This window comes from Papaver somniferum, chromosome 10 (assembly GCF_003573695.1).
Source record: "Papaver somniferum cultivar HN1 chromosome 10, ASM357369v1, whole genome shotgun sequence".
In the NCBI taxonomy this organism is placed as follows: Eukaryota; Viridiplantae; Streptophyta; class Magnoliopsida; order Ranunculales; family Papaveraceae; genus Papaver; species Papaver somniferum.
In genome coordinates, this window is record NC_039367.1 from 165,466,907 (window position 1) to 165,485,801 (window position 18,895).

At 36.6% G+C, this 18,895-nt stretch overlaps 1 protein-coding gene across 3 annotated transcripts; it reads right to left on the reverse strand.

Moving 5' to 3' along the window:
- Positions 1-6,213: 6,213 nt before the first annotated feature.
- Positions 6,214-9,806, reverse strand: LOC113318234 (ankyrin repeat-containing protein At5g02620-like). 3 transcript variants are annotated; one of them, XM_026566368.1, is made up of 8 exons: positions 9,075-9,806; positions 8,777-8,905; positions 8,123-8,659; positions 7,870-8,022; positions 7,558-7,695; positions 6,998-7,446; positions 6,680-6,893; positions 6,214-6,562 (listed from the first exon to the last, which is right to left on the reverse strand). In XM_026566368.1, the coding sequence occupies exons 1-8, from the start codon at positions 9,460-9,462 to the stop codon at positions 6,273-6,275; spliced, it is 2,298 nt and encodes a 765-aa protein (XP_026422153.1). In that variant the 5' UTR covers positions 9,463-9,806; the 3' UTR covers positions 6,214-6,272. The 3 variants fall into 3 exon arrangements, with proteins under 3 accessions (XP_026422153.1, XP_026422152.1, XP_026422151.1); XM_026566367.1 differs by having other exon boundaries at positions 6,214-6,893; positions 6,998-7,428; XM_026566366.1 differs by having other exon boundaries at positions 6,214-6,893.
- Positions 9,807-18,895: the final 9,089 nt, after the last annotated feature.

Here is an 18,895-nt window from a genome sequence, read left to right on the forward strand (position 1 = left end):
TCGCATAATCTAACATTTCTTCACCTTTTAGGATTGAGTACTCGTACATGTTCCAAGTAACGGTATTTCCATCGGACGTTATTGTTGTCATCTTCTTTTTTTGACTTTTACTTTTTTGACCTTTAGGTTTCGCAGCATTATCAGTGTACGTAAAATAACTCTTTTTTACTGTATATGATTGGTCTGTATAGATTACTTCACCTGTAACACCAAATACCCAAATTTGGGAAAATTGGGAAACTGCCCCAATTTGGACTGCAATCTTGGAAAACTGCCCCAACGTTAAAAAAAGTTGGAAAACTGCCCACTGTTAGAAATCTCAGTTAACTCCGCGTGTGCGAGTTCTCACTTGCCAAAAAAGACAAAAATACCCCGAATTTCGAGTTCAATCGAGATAAAAGTGTAGTGCCATTCAGTTTTCCAACTTTTTTTGTCTTAGCGGTTCGGGGTATTTTTGTCTTTTTTGGCACGTGAGAACTCGCACTCGCGGAGTTAACTGAGATTTCTAACAATGGGGCAGTTTTCCAACTTTTTTTAACGTTGGGGCAGTTTTCCAAGATTGCAGTCCAAATTGGGGCAGTTTCCCAATTTTCCCAAATTTTAATTAGTACCGAGAACTGTAAACAAACCCGAGATTTCAAAAAGATAGGCTTATTTTGTTTTTGTACGGAAAACTCAACAGAACACTGTCTATATTGCAATTTTGCATGCATGTCAAAAAACACAAAGAGTATTGCGAGAAACAATCAAATACCAAGAATGATGCAACTTTGCATGCATGTTCAAAAGTTATTACCAACAATATCTACGGAGAAATTTTTTTTACCACCAAGAATCAAAATTTCTTATCCCAACGGAAGTTATGATGTATTACCTTTATCCCCTGTCCACGTTCCGCGTCCGGCAGATCTACTTATCCGTGTACTGTTCTCCCACTTTTTCGTCAACTTACTAAAGAAATACAAACGAGTCATCGAAATTTTCATCATAAGACGCAAATTGTTTATACCATTGTTTACCTTGTCCAAAAGTAAACTCCAAGTCCGGTGATTCTTTCCCATAAATTACCCCAGTCTCAAAAATATGTTCACTTGGAAGAGGTTTGCCTTCGACCTTTGGAATCAAATAGTGTTGAATGAGCACTTCATCGGTTGGCTTGAAACGATAACCAGTTGGTGCTTGTAATTCATTCATATTTCTTTCTCTTTTGGTGATTAAGAAGTTAGAATTAATCAAGAACAAACAAACAAACAAAAAAAACTCACGTACTAATCTCGCTAGCTCTCTAAATCTTGATACTTCCTTATGCGGAATTAATCACATCTATTGTGCTTCTGAGGTTCGTATATATATATATATAGCCATAAACCCTAGCAATTATGTATTCCTTCTAGGATACCAATTCATTTCCTCCTAGGATACTAGTTAACTAACCTTTAGGTGACCAAATTTTGGTATAACTCCACCAATATTATCGTTTAGACATAAAATCCAGTTGAAATAATAATGACACAAAAACCCCATTTCCATTTATAATGTTTAAATTTAATATTTATTAATTTTCTAAATACCATTCACACCCTCCTATTCATTTTGGTATAACGCAGTCATGGCATCGAAATTTTCATCATAAGTGACAGGGTTGTCTCCGTTGGCCTACCTTATAATGCAAGGTTGTTGCATAAATAGGTAACTACGGAATCACATAGCGGCAGAAGACTATTACCGTTGTGACAGTCCTCTGACAAATGAACTGATGAAACAGAAAAATGCCATGAGTACATTTCCTGATCTACACTCAATTATCAATTCAAGTAAAATGTCACATCGGTTAATTTTCTCATCCATTTTTTTACACAACAGGAAATCCTACAACCACATCCGTTCAAGACTGGATAGCACTCTAAAAAATCAAGGTGAAAATCATTTGTTTATTCATTAAAATCTTAAGATTGAGTACAAAATAATACAAAGACTTTACTTGCTCTCCAAACAAACTTTCTCTCTCCTAATTTCTTGTCTAACACACACTCTAGATGTCCCCTCATTACACAGTTTCCTTCTCTTTATATAGGATAATACATAGTGGATGACAGCTAATAGATCCCCTATTTTCGGAACCATTGTGCGTTATAATCGCTCATGTACATTCGTTCAACTTCACACACTTTACACTTCGCAAAGATCATCACACTTTACTAGTGACTATGCTGACATCATTAAATATGTCATCCTAATTTTACTATGTGCGATGGTCTTCGCTTAAATTAGATGACCTTTACTTCGCATACATAATGAAAACATAAAAAATGTTACTTGCTATCAATATGTACCAACTAATAGAGGCAAGAATGGGAATGCAAACATAAAAAGAATGTTATTTGCCCCATTTGATATTCTCATGCACATGCGAGAAAGATTGGAACTCTGCTATTTGCGAATACAAATGTAAATCAAAGGGAACTTATGCTAAAGGAGGGAAAATTAACACTTAAAACACTACAAAAATCATCATTTTTAGCCACGCCAAAGATGCGTGACAATTGATTAAAACTCCGTGGCAAAAGATAATGTGCCACGGCTTACATGGCGTAACAAATTTTCCAGTGGCTAATTGTATTAGCCACGAACTCAGCCACGATTTACCTGTGTGGCTACTGACACATAATCATTTGCTACGGCCACTCGGCGTCACTATTTAGCACACATGTGTTGTGGCTAAAAATCAATAATTTTGTAGTGAAAGGTGTACATTGACGAAGAAATTCCAAAAGACATGAAGATATACAAAAGGCAGAAAAAGAATTTACAGCAACCGAAAAATAATAAATTTTTGCCTAAATTATCTTCATCACTTCGCTCGGCCTCAGAATCACTTACTTCTTCTTCATACTCTTCATATTCATCTTCACTATCAATAATATCAGGAACAACTTCGTTGGGAGGAACGTCTGCGAATGTATACTTTGAGAGAGGAATGTCATCATCAACACAGACTTTCTTAACTACTGCATCACGAGCACGGATGGCATCCTTGCTATTATTTGAAACAGTGAGGATATAATTCTTTTTTAACTGCTGGTACTTGGAGTTGTGAGCAGATAACTCCATTGATAACTTTTCGACGTCCTCAAGACGTTTCTTCTCTTCAGCAACTAGTTGTGTCTTTAATACTTCAATTTTCTCCAGATAGTTCTTTTCTTTCTCTGCGAAATATAAACAAACATGTTAGAGTTAAAAAAGATATCATCCTCAAGAAATGACAAGTATGAAAGAGAAAAAAATGACCTTCGTGAATGGAAATAATGTCTTTAACCAGGATGTTCAGATTGAAGGCTCACGTTTATGGCTAAACCCTCCCTAGCATCATTCAGAACTCTAGCAGCCCAACTAAATTCAGCCTTACTTTCTATGAGAAGTCGAGAACGGATTAAATTTCTTTCCTCAATAAGTGCATTCTTTTCGCTCAAAGCTAAATCACGTTCATCTTGAACTTTAAAGACAGTTTCTTGGAATTTTTCTAGTGTTTTCGCACCCTTGAGAGCAACCTCATCTTTTTCACTAATGAGTTTGTTCTTCTTTACTTCCAAAACTTGAATTATCTTCTTATTTTCATGAAGCCGACGTTTGAAGTTATTAAATGTAGTTAATAGGGGTTTGTGATCCATTCTAAGAGCAGTATACTTCAGTCTTAATTCCTCCAGATTAAGATTCTCAAATCCTTTGGTAGGATAATTGTTTAAAGAAGAATTAAGATGTTCTAAAAGATTTTCCTCGTCAGGAAAGTTAGATGCCTCATCAGAAAGGTTATAAATATCTGCGAGTATAGAAAAATAAGAAGTACGAATTATCACATAAAACAAGGAGAATGAGGAAGTTAAAGATTACGTACCAATAAGTTCGTCATTCCTTTCTCGAGCCTTGCGAAGTAATTCAGTGTTGGTAGAATTTTCAGTTTAAGTTTGGTATTTTCTTTCCCCAGATTGAGAAGTTTCCTTTGGTAATCTGAGGAAACTGCATAGGATAAGCGAGATACCTGCGAAAATATAAGAAAGATATTATGTATTGGAAAATAAGAATAGAAAGAATACTAAAGAAAATATGAAGATATGAATATTACCAAAGATCCAATTGCATATTGGAAACTTGGATTTATTGCGGAATCAACTCCGCGAAGAGATGGATCATCCAAAATAGGAGCATCGCAGACTTTCAAGACCATTCCAAAAGTGCGTTGTAGATCACCATTATTAAGAGCCGACATTGAATCATAGAAAAGGTCGGATAATTCTTTCATTAAAGAGGAGATTGATGGATCTTCAGAAGCAAAAATATCGTCATCACTGGATTCAGAACTTGAAGAAGGGTAGAATTCTTTGCGCTTATTGGAAAGATCCGAGGAAGAGATTTTGGACCCATATTTAGACACGGGTTTCTTGGGTTGCTTCTTGATTTTCCCAGTAGTCTTAACACCTGAAGCTTCAACCTACGCGAATAATCAAGATAAGAAACAGAGGCAACAATATTGTTTAAGTTAGAGAAAGGATGTTTCTTACATCATTATTCTGCGAAGATGACACATTCTGTGATGTCTTGGCCTTCTTAGCAACCTGAAATCAGAGGAGTAGGAAAATAAGAAACAAAGAAAACAAAGGTTATGCGAAATTAAGAGTATTTATGCGAAGATATCATACCATCTTCTTGTTCTTATCCCCGGACAAGGAAAACTTTCAAGGTTGATAAGCAGAAAGTTTCTCAGGATGGGGAAGATCAGAACCATCAGCAGCTTTGCCAGACACATAAGGACCTTCTAAAATAACAGGAAAATTAAGCCAGCATGAATGATTAGACCTGCGAGCATTACTATTAGATTTGTCGTTCCAGTCAACGTCTCGCATAATCATCTTGTCTTCAGAAATACCATCTTTCCTTCTTTCGCCCATTTAGTTGGTTCGTTTTTCATGATCGCAACATAGTAGTGTTTGAAGAAATTATCAAGAGTATACTCCGCAGGGTCGATGGCTTTATCACGGTATGATTCATTTCGCACTTCATAGGAATAAGAAGTTCCTAATCCTGCTGCACGACGAGAATATTCCAAATCTATTCTAATTTCATCTCCACTTAACTGAAATATACCCCTTGCGAATCGATCATCAGATAGAATTTCGTAGAATAAGGGTATTTATGCAGTTTGGTGAATTCTATTTCCATCTTTTTACCAGCTGGAGCCATTATAAGAATGGGAATGACGGATATATAGGTAAAAAAAATGTCTTAATTAGATCAATGAAATTACAGTTAAGGTGCAAAAGCGGAGGAAAAGAAAAAAGAAGGTAAAAAGAAGAAAGAAGAAGATGAAAGAAGATATATAAGAAAAATTCACCCTCTTTTTCCGAGATTTTATCACATTAATGCGAAGAATGAATGAATAGAAATAGATGGTTATGAGGACGTGTCAGATAACGAGTGGATAAAAAGACACGCATAAGTTAGGAAAGCTCAAATTCTGGAAGTGTGTCGGCGAAGCAGAATATGAAAAGATGAGCATGTGCGATATTATTGGATGGAGATTTCTCATGTTGTTCACTTTATAAAGAGAACGACATGAGAAGAGGAAAAATGTAGGAATGAAATATCGCACATTCATTATGTATGCGAAGTAAAGGTCATCAAATGTAAGCGAAGACCATCACACATAGTAAAATTAGGATGACATATTTAATGATGTCAGCATAGTCACGAGTAAAGTGTGATGATCTGTGCGAAGTGTAAAGTGTGTGAAGTTGAACGAATGTACATGAGCGATTGTAACACACAGTGATTCCGAAAATAGGGGATCTATTAGCTGTCATCCACTATGTATTACCCTATATAAAGGGAAGGAAACTGTGTAATGAGGGGACATATAGAGTGGGTGTTAGACAAGAAATTAGGAGAGAGAAAGTTTGTTTGGAGAGCAAGTAAAGTCTTTGTATTATTTTGTACTCAATCTTAAGATCTTAATGAATAAATAAATGATTTTCACCATGATTTCTTAGAGTGTTATCCAGCCTTGAATGGATGTGGTTGTAGGATTTCCTGCAACTACAACAACACAGGCAAAGCAGAACTGGACTCAACTATTCTGAGCAGACCCCGCCAGTTGAACTGGTACTGCTAATTTTCCCTTCAACCAGTATATTGGATTTCTCGTTTCAAAGATACAAATGATAAACAAAAAAAAAAAGAAGTCTTTATACCCTTATTCAACACTAACATTATTTAAGTGTCTATTCTTTATTATTCAAATACACTTTCTGCCAAGTAAATATACCTGCACCATAAGTAGATCGGACTATGTCCAAAAATAAAGGAAAGAGTAAAAGCCCAAACAGAACAACAGGCACACTCGCTAGCAAAGTCACAGGAATGAAAGCCCAAGTTATGCTGCTACGAAGAACAATGACAAGAGTTGCACCAAAAGCTGCCATCATGGCTGCTATAGATATGAAGAGGGAAGCGAGACCAATTACCAGCCTTTGGGGTAAAGATTTTAGGAAATCTTGTTCTGCGTAGCGTGCTGTAAGTATAGAGAAAAACATCAAGATGGATGAACATGACGCGAAGAGCGAAATTGCATCTGATACTATAAAGATAGTGAATGCTGGTGTTTTCAAGAAGAAAGGGGTTCCTGTACTTTGTTCATTTCCACCAGGTACTGTAAAGGCCGCTGCAAACATTACTGTGGCAATCAGAGCTGAAACAAGCATACATGCGTTTGCTGTTTCCTTCATCCATACTTCTCCATCTTTCTTCAAGGCTTTATGTTGTTCCGTAAACACTTCTGCAGGTGTTTTACCATCTTTGTTTAGGGATTCCTTGTATTTTGGTTGTACAATCTTTTCCACCTCCTGCATTTTAATTTATTATACGAAGTTACGAAATAAGAACTACAAAATACGAAGTTGCAAAATAAGTCCAAGCACTATTTAAAAGCTACAAGTACAATAACAACCTGAAACCATTGTATCTCTCTTTGCATTTGGAGAGCTGCGCCAGATATTTTATCCAACATAGATGACAATGGCAACATTGCAGCATAGTGTAACAGGTTGTTGTCAGAGTTATCCTTGTGGGTAGCTCTTATGTCTCTTTGCCCCATTGAAGATATGAAATTGAATATATTTTCTTGCCGAGACATAACAGCTTGGTGATACAAGGTTTTTCTGCTAACAGTTGTGCTGGTATATAGCAAAGAAGGATTCGCATCGAAAAGCTCCATGAAAACTTCAATGTTCCCATTAGTTGCTGCTGCAAGCATTGTGTCATACACTTTTCCATTTTTGAGTTCTTCATCGGTCATGTGGCCTATAGCTGAGCAAATAACTTTTAGTAGTTCAAGTACCTGAACATGTTTTCTCCTCTTCTCTAGAAGGTCCTTTACACCTGGAATTACACATAAACCTGAAAACAAAACTTTTGATTCGTTTGAAGCGAAGGTTCTTAAATGATTATGCTCGCATTGCTTTAAAACTTAAACTTATGGTATATACATAAAAGAGAGGGTTCACTAACATGACGAATATATGTTTTGCGGCCAACGTCCAGATCTACTTGCAGTACTAAGCCTTAGGGACCCTAATCGTTTGAGAGCAATGACTGATTCTCCAGTACCAAACTTTCGGGTACGTTGTCGTTCATCCAGTGCAGCACCTGTAGATATTAGATTGATATTGTGCTTAGAACTTGACATGACTCTGTATATACATGCTCGCTGGCTAGTGATATATAAGTGCAAAAGAGTCAGGTTCCACAAAGCTAAAAAATAAAATGAAGTAGAAACGGAAAAGGGCGGGGGAATATGTATAACAGGAAGAGATCACCAACATGATGAATACATGCATCGCTGCCAAAACCCAAATCGGCTTCCACTTGGGAACATATAAGACTTCACAGCCAATAGATAAATAGCAGGGATTCCGAACCTATCTTTACAAATAGCTAACTTCGGGTAAAATTCAAGCACCTCCAAAGCAACATCTGTGGGTGTTAATTTCCATGATTAGACATTCGAACTGTATTGAAAATAACTTGCATCTAAGTTGTAGAAAATACTGTCTTTTCAATCTGGATCTCTTACCAAACATTTCAGAGTTAATTGCACCCAGAAGAAAACTAGCTCCATTTTTACTTTTGTCAGGATCTAGCTCATCCATGGGTGTCACCGAATATATGTAATAGAACATATCCTCTTTCTCGTAAAGTATGGACATGACAAGTGGGATAAAACCATATTGATTTTTAATTCGTAACACCCATTTATTCTTTTTAACCAGGAGTTTCGCGATTTTTGTGGTTCCGTCTGCTGCTGACAATGCAATGGCAGTATCACCTGACGAGTTCTTTGCTTCTAATGCTTCAGGAGGCAGCAATTTTAAAAGCGCCTTCACCGTACTTAGTTTACCAGACACAACAGCTGCATGCAGAGCCGTATCTCCTCTGGATGTTATTCTAGCACTCAACCCTTCTGGATGGTCCTCTATAATTTCTTTTGCAGTTCTCCAGTCACCTTTTGCGAGAGCTTTGTATAATGGTCTAAACCGAATATAATCAGGTTTATCATCAGCAAGAGCTTTGTATACTGGTCTAAACCGGGTGACTGATTCGGCGAAGGATTCTATAACACAATAACGCAATGAATTACTGTCACGTAAACAAAAATGAGTGTACAGAACCGCTATTCCTTCAACATATTATATTTTAGCTGATGAGCCTTAACTAAATGAAAGCTAACCTCCTACTTCTGAATCTTCTGATGCTGGATCGGATGTATCTTCGTCAGACAGGGCTAGGGGGCTCATCTGTTCTCCAAAACTGCTATTTGAAGATACACTACGTTTTGGTGATTGCCAGCGAGTAAATACTGGCACAAAAAAACAAGAAAAATAACAAATGAATTAGGTTTAACTGAAACACTGGGATCCTATGGACTTGATGTCATGTAAATTGTGAAATAAAAACATATCACAGACTCAGCGCCTCGATTTGATCGATTTGACATGATTCTGTGAAAATTCTGATATATATCTAACCTTTTGTCTTTGGTTCTGCATCATCATCGTCCTCATGTTGTATTTCCAGTACCACACCGGTTTCTTCAATACTACCGGCCACATTTGCTTCCGAGGACTGAATAGACGCTAATCGATCCCAAGCCTCTTTAGCAGAATCAATACCATGAAGGTGAGTAACCATCTCCGGTCCACATGATGTCTTTATTGCACTAAGAACCATTTCATTTCTCGTCATCCATGTTTTGTATTCATTAGCTTCATCCGGTTCAGACTCAGTTCCATTGACAATACCCCATATATTTAGATTTGACAAGTAGTTCTGCATATACACTTTCCAATTTTCATAATTGGATGAAGTAAGAGGTTCATCACCAATTACAACTTCACTTAAATCTGTTTCCGCCATATATCTTCTTCTCGCTCAGTCAATCTATATGGAGATAGAGTGAAAACCGCAATCTGATACAAACTTCTTATGGAGTTATATGAATTTTTCTCCACTGATTCATACTAATGGAAGTGCACAAGATTAATACCTGAGTGGATCCTTTTTATTAGCTCTTTTGCTAGAAGCACTGTCACAGCGGTAATAGTCTTCTGCCGCTATATCTTTTGAGACGACGCCACAAAAATTACTACCGTATTGCTAAGAGGGAATCAAACTCAAATCTTCTTTCTTCTCGTATCACCACGTTTTCACCCCATCCCCTAGTATTCTGAGTGGTCGAGGACCCAATACTCCTGCAAGGCTAACAGTACTTTAAAGAAAAAACATAAAAGAAAAAGTAAAGAAGAAACATATATAGGGTATGTGATAGTGAAATAAGAGGAGGGTACATTGGATAAGAAATTAAAGCATAGCCATTTCCAACCACATATGCATTCCTTACAAAGATAGTGCTGCATCTAATAAATGCCTGAAAACAGCTGTCCTCTCTGGGTTGGCCTACTTACCTTGTAATGCAAGGTTGTTGCATAAACAGTTAAAGTGAACATTTAACATGAGAGCAGGATGTAAAGAGATGACAGAATAACACTTGGTAGTGATACTTAGACAAACTGTCCATCATTACAATAAGAAAATTATAGAAGGAACAAATCATGGAACTAAGAGCATCCACAGTGGGCGAGTATAACCAAATTTATGGGATGAGATCCTAACACAGTGGGACGGAGTAAAGATCAAATTTGGACCAAAGATCAAATTCCAGACCAAATATGGTCGCGACCAAATCCCAAATTCTAATATAGTCGGGCGTAAATTTAAAGTACGCTTGATGCTGGGCGTAAATTTAAAGTACACTTGTTAACGGGCGTAAACCAAATTTACGTATGTTGGTGGGGCGGAATTTAAATTTACGTTTGTTGCGGGCGTAACATAAATTTACGCCTGATGAGACGGACAGAAGAATTCCGCGCGTTGCCAGGCGGACACCAAAATTCCGCCTCTCTGGGGCGGACACCAAAATTCCGCCTCTCTGGGGCGGACACCAAAATTCCGCCCCTCTCAAACGGACTTTTTTTTTACGCCTCAGCAAAATTATGAAACATGAAATGAAAATTTTTCGAACGTTAGAATGATAAATTTTTCGAACGTTGGCGTTGGAGATTGCGTAGCAGATTTTTGACCGTTGGTAAGATATTTATATCTTTCGAACGTTTGAAATTGAATGTTAATAACGGATTTATTTCATACCTATATATACCAGATGAATTCCTTTCACATTTTCATATCATTCGTTTGTATTCGGCAAGAAAAAAATAGTATCAGGAAGAAAAAATAGTTTTCCATATTTCAAATCATTTTGAAAATTTTCATCGAATCGTTTTTAATGTCAACACCACGAATAGCAAGAGGTCCAAATTTTACGACAATCGAAGATGTCACGATGTGTAAAATTCATTTATCAATATCTCAAGATCCCGGCGTTGGAGCCGATCAATCAGAGATTGCGTTGTGGACTCGTATCAAGGATGATATTGAAGCTCATTTACCGGATAAACCAGAGCGGTCTTGGAGTTCCTGGCAAAAACGATTTCAGGGAATAAGTAAAGAAGTGGCGTTGTTTTCGGCAAAACAGGCGGAAGTGGAAGGTGAATATCATACGGGATGGGGTCCGGAAATGACCGTGAGTATTCTCTCTGTTTTGAAACAATTATTTTCTAATATTGAGATGCCCATGAACCTAATTGTTTTTAAAAACATTAACAGCTCGAAGAAGTAAACAAACGGTTTAAGGAATGCAATCATGGAAGAAAATTTAGGCACGAAGAGTGCTACCCAATTGTCATAGAAAATATAAAATATAATCGTCGATCGACTTTTGTTTTTGGTACGACGCACGATTTGGATAGTAGCGTGAATACCGAGGAAGATGGCACTCAAGTCGAGTCCGGTAACGACACAGATAAAGGAGACATAGAGAATACATACCTTCGTCAGATGGGAAAAAAAGCAGCTAAACGACTGAAGAAAACCGGGCGAGAGAAATCCAACCGCCAAGAGGAATTGATGGGAATAATTATTACACAGCAAGAAAATTTCAATTCTCATTACCGGGAACAATCAAGATTCAAGATGGAACAAAAAAAGGCCGAGTTTGCACAAAAACAAGCTGAGCATGCGGCTAAAATAGCCAAGGAGGTCGCAGACGATGAATTTCGCATCATGATGATGGATCTTTCCAAATTGGATCATGTACAAAAGGAGTACTTCGAACTTCGAAAGGCTTTAATAGTACGGGACAAAAGGAGCCAATTATAATCGTCAAAACGGGATAGTTCGAACCTTAAGTATTAAGTCTAATAATAAGTGATAATAGTTTTAGTAGTTTATTTACGTTTTAATATGTATTAATTTTGTCATTAGTCGTATTATTATGTAATATTTGGGATTTAATTTTATCTTCATTTAATTTAATCAACTTTAACTTATTTTGTAACATCTTACTTTAATTTACCAAGTGATGAGTATATGAAATAGAGTTAATACATTTCAATAAAATTATTCGTTAAAATAAAATCACATAATTTTTTCATATGGGAAACAACATTTAATTCCAATATTTTGTCCTCGTCTCCAACCTTTTAATTCCCATATTCTGCCCATATATGTTCGATTAAGTCATCGCGCAAGCGAATATGCCTATCTTTGCTGCGCATATGACGTCGGCGTTGCTCAGCTCTAATTTGGGAAAACTCCTCACTGTTGCCTCTTAATATATTAACCGGTGTCGGGTTGCTACGATGATCATAAACATGTGGCCATTCACCGGGTAGACGCTCATCCTCGACTATCATATTATGTAAGATAATACACGTTTTATGATATAGGCAAGCACATCTGGATTCCACATTCTAGCAGGTTGTTTGATGATTCCAAACTGTTGTTGAAGTACACCAAATCCCCGCTCTACGTCTTTTCTTGCACCCTCTTGCATCGCTGAAAATATCTCTTTTTTCCTACCAAGCGGATGTTTAAACGCCATAATAATAGTAGCAATTTCTGGATATATTCCATCACCTAGATAATACGGCATGTCATAAGAATGACCGTTTACCACATAGTTCACCGGTGGTGCTTTTCCCGTGACCAGACTTCGAAAAACATATGAACGGTTCATCACATTAATATCGTTGTTAGAGCCTGGCATACCAAAAAATGCATGCCAAAACCATAGATCATACGACACCACCGCCTCCAACACGATACTTTCGCTCCCTTTATACGCGGTGTAAGCCCCTGATTCGGCAGATGGACATTTATCCCATTTCCAATGCATGCAATCTAGGCTACCTATCATCCCTGGAAATCCTCTATCTTTGTTTTGGTTGAGCAACAACTCAACATCACCAGCCGTAGGTTCACGCAAATATTCTTTCCCATACACATTGACAATCGACTTGCAGAACCTCCGAGTTGCTTCCAACACCGTGGTTTCGCCTATGCGTAAGTACTCGTCTATTGCATCTGCCGCACATCCATAAGCTAACATTCGCACCGCTGCAGTTACTTTTTGATGAGGGTTTAATCCTAAAACTCCACACGCATCGGGCCTTTGCACAAAATCTGTCTTCGGCTGTAACACCTTCCACTATTCTGTTAAACAATTGTCGACGCATCCTGAATCTTCTGCGAAAAACATTAGGTGGTTGGTTTGGATACGGAGAAAAATAGTCGTTCCACAGAAGTTCAGCACCAGTCTCACGATCTCTTGGTATTTTGATACGAGTTTGAGGCCATTTAGAATTGGTAACAAGGACTCCCATACTAACGGCCATGTTATTTTGCATAATTGCTATTGAATCATCATCCGAGGAATAAAAACTACTATTAGAAGAAGAAGAAGAAGAAGAGATGAAACAGAAGAACAATAGTGAGCGGTATTCTCATATGCTTCCATATTCTATCCGAATAAGTGTGTGTGTGTGTGGGGTGTTGGTATTTAGAGTGAGTGAGGGAGATCACATGCTTCCATTTTCCATCAGGATTAATAAATAAAATAACATAAAGTATTTGACAAATTTTGTAAACTGTTTGTCAGTGAGGTGTTTGTCGTATTGAAATGACTAGTCGGTGAAATTTGATAAAGTATTCAAATAACTACTCGCTGAAATTTGATAGAAATTTGATAAAGTATTGAACTGACTACTCGCTGAAATTTGATTGCTATTGAAATGACTACTCGCTGAAATTTGATTGCCTATTGAAATGACTACTCGCTGAAATTTGATAAAGGATTCAAATAACCACTCGCTGAAATTTGATAGAAATTTGATTGAGTATTGAAATGACTACTCGCTGACTACACATAACAAAGATAAATAACATAATAAATGTCTAGTATGACTACACATAACAAAGATAAATAACATAATAAATTCAAAGCTAAACCATATAAATAGTCATCACAGGCTAAACATTTCCCGTATCCGGAGGCGCCGATCGCGGTGGGATAAAAGCCGTTCTCGGAATGGGCCTGACCGAGGACGTTGAAGATGATCCTTGACTCATAGAACTCCACACTTGTGGTGGCAATGTGGGGGAAAAGGCGCCGAATCCAATGGAAGGTTGGATGGTGTGTGGCGTTCGGAAAAGAGACAGTTGATACTCCAATTCCGTGATCTTATTATTCTGGTTTCCTATAAGTTCATCTTTCGCTAATAGACACTCCATCCTATCTTTCGTTTCTCGTAATGTAAAATCTCGAAATTGTTTAGTAAAATCAGCATATTCTTGGAATAATGCATAACTATCGCCCTGTCATGAAAAAATGAGATAGATGAGATTTTTTTTTTTTTGGAATTAGCAATGTAAAGTTGAACGAACACTTACGGGCGATAATTGTTGTTGCGGCGGTGGAATAAGAACATGTTCATCTGGTTTTCCAAGTTCGGTAGAATAGAAGTCACCGCCCGCTGTACCCAAATGTTTGGACCTCCCAATCAGGATGTGTCACATATTTTCTGAAATTAGTAACCTTTTTCCAATACTCTAAATATACTTCATACTGCACAACTTGCACCACCTCGGTTGCATCAACAAAACCGTCCGCTAGCAGGAGTTTTGCTTGGTCATCACCCAAATGCCCAATAATTACATGTAGTTTCATGGGAACAGCAAACGAGGGATGGTTTTGCCTCCAACATCTTTCTCCTAAATAAACATTATGCTTATAACCAAAAAGGGAATATAATTGTAGTGAGTACGTTATTAATTAGATAAATAACGAAAAATAAAAAACTATGTTATTGACGATTAATATTAATGATATAATATAAAAAATCATGTCTAACTCACAACGCCATTCCAAGAAAATATCCATCTCGAGTCCGACAGCTTCCTAGCAGACTTTCCCATCTCAGAACTGAGGACGTCGGTGTATGATTCCCATGGGTGCCATGTCACTTGGTCAATCGTCAGCTGATTCAGTAAAATCCTACAACGAATAATATCATTCTGACACCTCCTTCCATTCCATCTGGAAATTACAGGCCATTTCTGTTCATTACCGGTCATTGAGATGTCTGGTCGACATATGCCTAGGTATTCATACCCCCAAAACTAGTCCATAAAATTAATGAATCAAATTAATATATCCAAGGAAATAAACTTAAATGAAAATATACTTTACGTTGAAAATTAAAATAAAATCGATTACCAAAATACCTCTAATATTTGGAAGGGCCCGCTTAGTGCCTTCTGTTGTTTCCTACAAGCTTGTCGGAGACCTGCATACAATCTCGAAAAGGCACTACCGCCCCAGTCAAGGTCTTGTATTTTATCAATTTCTTCGAAAGCAGCTAACCATCCAGCATCAATATAGTTCTTTGCATTAGGAAAGAAAAATTGACCCAAAACATACATAAAAAAGGCAATTGCTATTCTATGGGCGAGGAGAGAATCTTCATTAGCCGCCACCAACTTATCTTCTTTGAAGTATGAGCTTAAATATGTAATTGTAATTGAGTTTGATACCCACGACGCGCCTCTTGTTCCCTGTGTGATATCCGGAAAAATCTTCTCACGGACATAGTCAAATTGGTATAGGCTCGAATCATACGGAACTACATAACCATCACCGATACTCAGTCCAGTTAACATGACCCAATCTAATGGCGTGAACCCCATCTCACCAAATGGAAAATGGAACGTGTTGGTTGTATCCCAAAACCTCTCAACAATATAATCAACAACGGCATGTTGGGTAGCGCTACACTCTATGTTCAACAATTTTTCCCACCCCGCTTTTTCAATCAAATATTTAACTCTAGGACAATGTATTGAAATAAATTTATAATAATGAATTACCGATGCCAGACATCCACGATGTTTAAACTTAAATGTTGGTGCGTCTGAAAATGTAATGTCTTCAGTAGCGTGCGGCTTATCATCTTCCACTATAGGAAACCTCCCTAACCCGGGAACGTCGACCTCCTCAATTTGACCGGTAGAGATTAAGTTGTAATCAGCTTCGGTAGATTTTTGTCTCTTGTTGGTCTTTTGGCGACCACTAAACCTCGATATAAACTTGTTCATTCTACGCACAAACATGTTAAATACAATTTCATAATTAAAAGACCAATCCACGAACCATAATAGACATAAATTTAACCGAACAAAATTTCAACATCATAAAATTCCATAAACATAAATTTAACCAAAAAAATAATTATCCAATTAACTATATTTATAACTATTTATAATTAACAAAAAATTCAATTAAAATACGAAACTAAATTAACAAAAAGATAAATTAAATTAAATCACGTAACTAAATTAACAAAAAATAATTATCCAATTAACTATATTTATAACTATTTATAATTAACAAAAAAATAAATTAAATTACGAAATAAATTAACAAAAAAATTATTAAATCACGTAACTAAATTAACAAAAAATAATTATCCAATTATTAAAATTTATAACTATTAAATAAAACAAAAAATTAAATTAAATTACGAAACAGTAACAAAAGTAATAACATTAACATTAACATACTATTGGATTAAGATGTGATTAACCCAATTTTAATAAGATTTGATTAACCCAATATGAATATCCAATTAGTAATAAAGTCTGATTCAATTTTCAACGTAAAAACCCTAAATAAATTCGAACAAAAAATTAAATTAAATTAAATCCATAAACTTCCTAGCAGACTTTCCTAATTTGGGAACAAAAAATACAATACATGATATTATTATTACACAAATTGAAATAAATTCGAACAAAAAATACAATACATGATATTATTATTACACAAATTGAATAAAGAAAGTAGATAATACATACCTTATAATGGAATTTTTAGGGTTTTTGTGGAGTTTTTAGGCTATTTGTACGGTTGGTAGATGGGAATGGAGAAGAAGAATATGAACTGAAGAGGGGCGGTGAAGCGAAGAAGAATATGAACTGTGGAAGAATATGAACTGTGGAAGAATATGAACTGAGAAGAAGAAGGCTCGTGTATAAGAGATGGGTTGTGGTTGGGAAGGAGAGGCGGTATTGGTGGAAGGGGCGGTTGCTTAAGATTACGCCCGATTTCATCAGACGGACAGGAAGAGTACGCCCTAACCCTAACCCTAATGAAAACCTACTGGGCGGAAATTTTGGTTACGCCCGTCTCAGGCGTAATAATATTTTACGCCTGACAAATTCATCACGCGGACAGCAGATGTCCGTCCGTACAATTCATCACGCGGACACCAGATGATCGCCCGTCTGATCTCACACGTGCTGTGTGACCGTGTTTAACTCGGGCGGAATTTAGTTTTACGTTTCTTCGAGCGGTCATTTGGAATCCGTCTGATCAACGGGCGGAATTTAAGATTCCGCCCCTTACCAAACGTAATTTATATTTACGCTCGATAACAAACGTGATTTATATTTACGCCCGTTTGAAACGTAATTTATAATTCCGCGCAGAAATGAAACGTAACTAATACTTCCGCCCGTCTTCATGCGTAAAATTGTTTTACGCGCGACCAAATTTGGTCTTCTCCCAACATCACAATACAGATTAAACTCATATTTAGTCTTTTTTTTTGGTCTTTGATCTTTGAGTTTAGTCATACCATTGCAGTCGCTCTAAGCACCTTAATTATTTTTTGGCCGACTTTGGAGTACTCGTTTTCTAAGCATGGAACTAAGCACCTTAATTATCATTTGCCCTGCTGGGGGAGGGTCTTTCGCAAAAGCTAAGATCATCCAACAATTATTTTTTTTTCTTCATGTTAGAAGCTTATAACGGATACTTGGAGTTGGAAACATTACTTTCCCAACGAGCATTTTCTGCACTTTCAATTATTATCTAACGAAGGGCCACACACACGTACACTTACTCTTCTATTCTCAATCATCTTTAATCGATTTTTCTCTGTTTTCCTTGTCGAAACTCTAATAAAGAGTAACAGATATTTCTTGATGATAATTTATAAACTAAATACGGAAGACTGTTCTTTTAAGAGACTAATGTGACCCATTGATTTTAGATATTTTAAGTGCTCTAAAACAGAAAACTTTATAAACATAAAGGTGTTGTTGGAAGTTTTATGGAAAATTATGAAAACCTCCAAATATTACGAAACTAGAATAAATCCCTAAACCTCATCTAAAATAGAACAAAGAGGAGTAGCATTTTCAGATTTCAAGTTTCCAACCAGACTTGCACAGTCTTAACTTGTTACTTAAATTAAGAAATTTGTCTAAAATGATAAAATTTAGGGTTCTCAAGTTTTCAGTTTAAAGAAGTTTTATTGTAGATGAAAGGTCCAATTTGAAGATTCGGAATTAAAATTCCCTACAATTCTTTTGCTCTCTCTTCTTCTCCTATCTAGCTCTTCCTCAAAATCCAAAAAACCTCCCACCACCATTAAAACTTACTGCTCAGATCTGGTCCATTTTGGGTTAGATCTGAGCAATTTTTTTTAATATTTCTTGTATTCTTAGATAACTAGTAGTTTAAGTTAGATTTGTTTTAGATTTTGAGTCAATCTCCATTGTTTTTAGGAGATTTTACGGTGTTCTCGTGGGTATTTTTTACTTTTTGTTTATGTCTTCTCCTTTATGGAGATTCTCTATGCGCTCACATGCGTTTCGTTGTGGTTTCAATGGAGTTATTGGATGGAAGTTCAAGTATGACGATCAAGATTCAAGATTTTGGGCATATTGCTCTCATAGTTTATGAGTATGACTCTTTTCTAAAAAGAAAAAACCTTATCAAAATGGTTGGATTATAATTCCGAAACCATTCTTTAAATATTTCTCTTCACGGATTAGTCTTTGTTAGTACCTTTTAGTCTCTATTTTATCATGCAAGAAATCTATGAGATTT

Excerpts from the sequence above, each read along its gene's own strand:
- LOC113318234 (XM_026566366.1), bottom strand. The coding sequence starts at position 9,462 with ATGGCGGAAACAGATTTAAGTGAAGTTGTAATTGGTGATGAACCTCTT. Across the intron at positions 8,660-8,776 it reads AGAAGATTCAGAAGTAGGAG|AATCCTTCGCCGAATCAGTC; the intron begins GTTAGCTTTCAT and ends ATTGTGTTATAG. Across the intron at positions 6,894-6,997 it reads GAGAGATACAATGGTTTCAG|GAGGTGGAAAAGATTGTACA; the intron begins GTTGTTATTGTA and ends ATTAAAATGCAG.